Below are 6,824 nucleotides of genomic sequence, written 5' to 3' on the forward strand. Positions count from 1 at the left end.
ATATATATAAGTCAAGTATGAAACAGTAAACAGATTTTGCGAGTCCCCTATGCTTGTCTGAATTTCAGCGCTGTATCTTACACTGATTTTTCTAAAGTTTGTCCTCTGGTGCTCATCATTCTCAAAAAAAAAAATCCTTGGTCAACACCTTCCAGACCAATTTGATTTGAAGGTCAGCTTACAACACTGCGACGGTGATCAAATAAGCATACTCATTTGAAGTGTTATAACAAAGATGTTGATCGATTTGAAGCGGGCATGTGGCAGTGATTGATAGTAGGGGAAATCACGCTCAAGTCAGATTCACACAAGGCTCATCTCTGAATACAGGCAAATTATTGCATCCGGTCACCGGACGCGGAGGATAGATTTGGACATCCAATAAAAACTTGTCACGTCACCTGTGCTTTTGACTTGCGCTTTAACTGTGTTTAGGTGCACTTTAGTTTCGGTTTTGACTTGTGCTTTACCTGCGCTTTTCTTGCGCTTAATTTAAAATAATATTTTATTAATATCCGAACCTATCTCCCCGTCCGGTGACCGGATGCAATAATTTGTCCTAAATACAAGATTTGTATGTTCCGTGAGCATCTAAGGTATCGTTTGGGATAGCTTTCTTGCTGCTTCTTAAAACAATATTTTAGTACAAAATTTAAAAATTTTATATTAAAAAGCTATTTTAAGAAGTAGCAAAAAAACCGAACGAAGCTTAAATCAGTATTACAGGGAGGTCAAAATTAAACAATTCCCTGAACATAACAAAGATGAGGCTCACTCATAAGCTCTATTAAGGTCACTGCGAGTTGAAACTCTGGATTGTTTGATCTGGGCTGGTAGTACAAGATGCTACGATTGTAAAGGATTCAGAATGTTTAACGGAGCAAGAAATGAGTTTAAAACAACAAGTAGAACACTCCACTCTGCGGGCTCAAAGAAGAGAGAAATGCGTTCCCAATAACACAAGATCATAGCGCAATATATCTCAATGGCAACTTTTAGCAATCAAGACATCCCATGATGCTATTTGAGGCAATCGACAGGTAACACTATAGTGGGAGAAATCATTAGGTGCGGAGACCGGACGTAGAGGTACGTTCGGACTTCAATAAAATGTTGACACATAGAGCATACACGTTTGATTTATTTTTTACTTTATATATTTAATGTGTCCACAGAACTTTGAACCAAGCGCACCAAAAACGCAGCCAAAGAGCTGGTAAAGTGCAGATAAAATGCAGGTAAAACATAGTCAAAGCGCAGTAAAAAAGTGCAATAAAAGAGCAGTCAAAGCGCAGTTAAAGTGCAGGTAAAGCGCATGTAAAGTGCACAAAAAAGCTCAACCAAAATGCACTCCACGAGTCAAATTTTAATTAGATGTCCGGACGTATCTCTACGTCTGGTCTCCGCACCTATAGTTGAACATACCAATGATGTCAATAAAAGTTTTTCGTAATCAAAATCCATGAAAAAAAGCAATTACATAGTTGTGATTTTCATTTTGACGTGTACAGAAGAGTCTTGATACTGCAACATTGGCACCAGCCACAGGAACCAAACGGCAAGAGAAATGTCTACTGGTCCTTAATCTGTACAGATAACTACACACAGATAACTACACATCTTGGCATCGTAACTACATACCTTTGCCATTGTGGTGTGCAGCGAAGATACCACGTAGAACTGATTGATGAAGACAGAGATAGGAACAATAGATAGGAACAATTGTCTGATAAAATGGTATAATAGAGTGATTTCATTGAGGTTGTGCCAGTTAGCTACTGCTTTGTAAGAGATAAGCGCCATAGGCATTCATATTCTGGCTTGCGCTTCTCCTATAACAGATGGTTTGCTAAGAGCAGGATAAAGGGATGAAGCCGAGGATATATTGCTCTCCTCCATGCTTCCACTGTTATAATCGGTACCTAAGAGCTCAGCTTCAATGGAAGCTAGCATTCCCCGTATCATCTCCATATTGTTCGACACTCCAGGTTGTATTGACTGGAAGTTACCTAGTGGAGAAACTACTGCGGTCCTCTGTACAGAACTTCTGTGAAGTTGATTGAAATAGAAGCCTGAATTTTCATCACTTGTGCTGCCAAAGTAGTTGGGGAGAGGTGGCATTCTCAGAGAAGAAGGAAAAGATTGGGATCCAATCGACTGTAGAGATCCTCGGTTGACTGGTAGGTTTCTTAAGCCACTAAGAGAGTTGAGCAGTAGAAGCTCTCTTGGGATGGATGCTGAAGTTGAGCTCTGGTGGAGCGCATTTGATAAACCTAGCAATGGATGGTGCATATCTTGGGAGATTCTTAAGGGTTGTGGATTTGACTGTCTGCTCCCAGGTAACCTTACTGGTTCTGGGACTTCTGTAAGGACCAATTTGAAGTAATTCCTCAGCGATTTCCAGTCTTGTTCTTTTTCACTTGCATGACAATGGTCTGTGGTTGAAAGGCCATAACCCCAATAGATACAGGGAGCAAGAGAGTCACAAACATAGCAATGGCACTGCAATATGAAGTCCTTATTAGGCTGGATTTCCAGGGATATTAAGCATGAGGAAAACTAGGTAGCCAGGTAAAGGCTTCGTTTGGGACGGCTCTCTTTCTGGTTCTTAACGTAGCTTTTTAGTAGAAAAAAATTAATTTTTGAACAAGAATGCTGCTTTAAGAAGTAGTAAGAAAGCCATTCCAAACGAAGCCAAAAACTTACCAGTTTACAGTGCTTTTCATGTGGAGTGCTGCTGAAAGGGTAGGTGACGCACAGATGACGGGGATGGGGATAGTCTCTGCAAGCCAACTGCCAAGACAAAAACGGACGATCATCAAACATACATAGAAAAATTTTAAAAAGTTTCAAAAGAATTAAATGAGATGGCCATGCCTCAACGTCAGTGAGACTTCTAAACTGCTATACTCATGAACCAGCTCAACCTCGGGAGGAAGAAACCCAAAAAAGTGAAAATCAAGTTATTACCAGCCTCTAGTTACAAGAGACAATCCACATAAAAAAATAAGAAAAGACGAGAGAAAAGTGGAGGGTTGCATTAGGAAGTCGACAGTCAGCGTAAAACTTGTCGAATAGTCATCACATATGAACCAAAATACCAAAGCAAATAATTGCTAATTATATTTTGTAGTCAATGATGAATTAAACTAGAGCTTAGGCATTAAAAAAAATAATGCAAAAAAGAAAGGATCCCTGTTGTTAGATACACTAGGTGAGTTCCTAATTAACACTTCCTCACACAACAAGAAGACAACATTATGTACAATAAGCTGAAAACTTCTAGAGAAGATGTGGCAGATGAAAACTTTATTCTGAACAAAAATAAACAAATTCTCTCAGGAAAAAATATACCATTATGTACTTATGTTGAAAAATGTTCATTGAACGACTTAACAATCTCATTTGACTAATAAAGATACAAATCTAACTGTATATAGTACATAATGAAAGTTATTATATTTAAATTCAGCAAAGGGTGTAATGCTATATATATTCTTCCAGCTTTAGTGTATATAAGTTTTCTTTTCTTTTCTTAGAAGAGTTTATATATATAACTCATTGGAGAACATCTTATACAAGGGAACTCATGACTCCAAATGAAACACCAAGCAATCAAAGAAAAGTATAGACTTAATACTAAAAGCTAGTAGTTATAGTGATCCCCAACCATTTGGATCAAGACCCACATGGCAAATCGTTCAATGATGAAACGATGGGATCTGGTCGTGTTTTCCATCCATCCCATAGTCTTTTTCCTTATCATGAAGCAATACAATGGGACATGAATGCCATAAAGAGAGTACCTAAAATGCAAATCCAAAGAAATTCAATTAATTAAGAATAATCTTCTAACTAAGAGGAATTACTAACTAAGGGGCATTGGACCTATAGGAAGTCTACATCCACATGATTAAACAAAAACATTCATATCAATAGAGAACACTAGTAACACTATGTTAATATACCTCCTATTAAATATCCAACGTCTTGTTACAAGAACACTAATAATTCTTTTCTAGAGCTTACAATACACAAGAATCAAGTGCCACATATAGCTAGAAAAAAAGCCATTCCTATAAACTGAAACATGTAAAAAGATTACAAGTATTATTTGTAAAATTAAATATAGAGAGCCATTATTACGATCCACCTGAGTATATAACAATGAGGTAATACTTTAATCACCTTGTAATTCAAATCAACTGCGATCCATTTTGAAGTTTCCCTTGCATGCACACACACATACGCAAATAAAAGATGGAAGGAGACAAATAAAGAAAAAGTTGCTTGAATCTGTCTTTGATGGAGGGAGGGAAGGAAGGGAAGGGAGGATGGGAGGGAGATTTTAAACGAGATTATTTTGGTAAGAATATTTTATTAATGTTAAATATTGTTAAGTAGAATTCACAAAGACATTAATTTGAGATAATTATAACACAGTTCCATAAATTGAATACAATTTCAGCTGTGAGTAATGCATAATCATTATGAAATTCTCATGAAAACATCCTCAAAACCATACTACACCTAAAATTAAACGTTGCACATAAGTAGCCTGGTAAAAAGTAGCAAAATTTTGAAATTTGATAAATATTGATTATAGCATCTGATTAGCATGATAACTCGTTAGTTCAAGGGTATAAAGGAACCATCTAGTATTCATTTATCATTTGATGCTCAACTTGAACAAATGTTGAAAGACATCACTTTAATGAATCCATTATATGTTTGATAAAGAAAGTAGACTTGAATCCCTCTTTACATGTTTTATCGCATAGAAAATATCCTACTAAACAAAAGAGACTTGCAAAGAAGTAATCAAGAACAGAATAGAAAACAATTCCAAAGTATAAGGTAACAAGCAATTCTTCATGAATAAATATGCATGATAAAACAAACTGAAGGATCTGTTGATTGTCTAATAATTAATGCTGGTCATTTTTCATTCAAACAAACAATTACAAACTGCAAGGTTCTAATTCAGTGCGACAAGCAAGAATAATGTAACACAAGAAAAGAATGATAACATACATGTCCCTTTTCTCCAACTATGAGCAATTCAGCGCAGCCATCAACAGATTCACTTTGGCCATCAACCATAGACACAACCTTATCAGGGTCGCCATCTAGAATCAAGCAGTCCTCATCACATTCTTTTTGCAAAGGGCTAGGTTTCTTCATGCTTGATCGTGAAGAAAGCTCATCCACAACCATAACATCATCCAATTCCCCTGGCACTCCTACATCTGCAGATTCAAGCAATTCATTGAGCCATTCTTCACTTATATCAAAAGATTCATCTGCCAAGTTCTCCTCATCCGAGCTAATATCGATGATGGCATCACCTTCATCCATAGAATCCAAAAGAAGATTTCTTACTCCCAAAAACTCAAAAGCAAACAAGACAGAAAAGGATTGCAGCAGTAGTTCAGCATCTACACAGCCTAAGCCCCAATTCGACACCAGAGAGCCAGCAATACTGGATACATGAAACAAAAAAACACCATACTTCAAAAGATGAAATAGCACTCAAAAAAATTCGCATGAATCAATAAAAGATTCCACTTGATTCCAAAAAAGAATAAGAAAATTTTACATAACAACTACGAATAACAGACAAATTGTCTTCGATTTAAGTAGGACATCAACCTTTCATCAAAATTTGGGCACATTAATTAAAAAAATCTGCTTCGACCACCATTCGAGAAGCATCGTTGTAGAGGCAAACCTTTATTCGAACAGAAATCGTGACAAAAAGAGATGAGCAACCAACGATAGCAACTGAAGCTTGAAAAAAAGATCCCCGACGATCTTCTTCTCGCCGAACGGTACAAAATAAACCCTAGCCTGTCGTGTAGTCCGCCAACGCGCATCCCACGCGAGAAGGAAACATTATTTTTTTCAGTGGTAAATAATTAATTGATAAAACTCTCCGACAAAATATTTTTTTTTTATTTTTAAACTAATAGATAAGATATTTTATGCCAAATATATTTATTTAAAAATTGATGAATTATTTGACTCTTAAGACCGAAGAGTCAATGGTTAAGTAATTTTGTTTAAGAAATAAAAAATTGCGTGGTTGATCAGCTGTGTATTATTTGTTTATTAATCAGGTATTATTATAGAGGAAATGCAAATTAAATTCAAATTTATTATAGATATAAATTAATTATTAGGTAAGAAAAATTCGCTCAATTATTTAAGTGAGATAACAAAAATCCACCTTTTTCTTGGTTAAAGATTATGGTAGAAGTTAAGAGTGTAAGTGAGTTAAACCGATTCGTAAGTTGACTCAGGCTTGACTCTGATAATCACTTGAGCCAAGGTCGATGAGCTAATGAGTCAATCTTTAATTAGCACTTACTCGACTTGTTAGATCGTGAGCCGTCTCATTTAAAAATATAAATATTAATATAAAATACACTTAAAATATATTAGCATTTAGGATTTTAAGTATAAAATTATTAAAAATATATTAAATTTATATCTCATTTTCTTATATTAAGTTATTATTTATTATTTTTCTTTTAATTTCTCGTTATTTTATCATTTTATCATAATGATTGCTTAAATCTTAATCATTTTCATTCTTACAAAGCAAACGAGCCCGCCATGAGCCAGCTTAAACTCATAGATTTAAGGTCAAGCTTGAGACCAAACTCAATTAATTAATCAAGATCAAGCTCAAGATAGGGGTGACTCGAGTTTGGCGCGACTCATTTACACCCCTAACAGAAATAATATAGCAAAATGACAATCATACTATGTCGATCAAGTAATGATAGTTAAGTGATGTAAATTAGGTAATGGGAGTTGGA

The 6,824-nt window shown here is 35.6% G+C and overlaps 1 protein-coding gene across 2 annotated transcripts; it reads right to left on the reverse strand.

Annotated features, from left to right (window-relative positions):
• Nucleotides 1-1,428: 1,428 nt before the first annotated feature.
• LOC110096283 lies at nt 1,429-5,911 on the reverse strand. 2 transcript variants are annotated; one of them, XM_020822153.2, is made up of 4 exons: nt 5,653-5,911; nt 5,035-5,482; nt 2,707-2,793; nt 1,429-2,502 (listed from the first exon to the last, which is right to left on the reverse strand). In XM_020822153.2, exons 1-4 carry the CDS (start codon nt 5,673-5,675, stop codon nt 1,810-1,812), a joined length of 1,251 nt encoding a protein of 416 aa, XP_020677812.1. In that variant the 5' UTR covers nt 5,676-5,911; the 3' UTR covers nt 1,429-1,809. The 2 variants fall into 2 exon arrangements, with proteins under 2 accessions (XP_020677812.1, XP_020677813.1); XM_020822154.2 differs by having other exon boundaries at nt 5,732-5,910.
• Between the last annotated feature and the right edge of the window lie 913 nt (nt 5,912-6,824).

The sequence above is a fragment of the Dendrobium catenatum genome, unplaced genomic scaffold (assembly GCF_001605985.2).
Source record: "Dendrobium catenatum unplaced genomic scaffold, ASM160598v2 fragScaff_scaffold_186, whole genome shotgun sequence".
Taxonomy (NCBI): Eukaryota; Viridiplantae; Streptophyta; class Magnoliopsida; order Asparagales; family Orchidaceae; genus Dendrobium; species Dendrobium catenatum.

What these genes read in the sequence shown, in the direction of transcription:
- LOC110096283 (XM_020822153.2), bottom strand. Translation starts at nt 5,675, where the DNA reads ATGTGCCCAAATTTTGATGAAAG. An exon ending in TGCCCAAATTTTGATGAAAG is followed by an intron (nt 5,483 to 5,652) that starts GTTGATGTCCTA and finishes TCATGTATCCAG; the next exon opens with TATTGCTGGCTCTCTGGTGT. An exon ending in ATGAAAAGCACTGTAAACTG is followed by an intron (nt 2,503 to 2,706) that starts GTAAGTTTTTGG and finishes TTCATATTGCAG; the next exon opens with TGCCATTGCTATGTTTGTGA.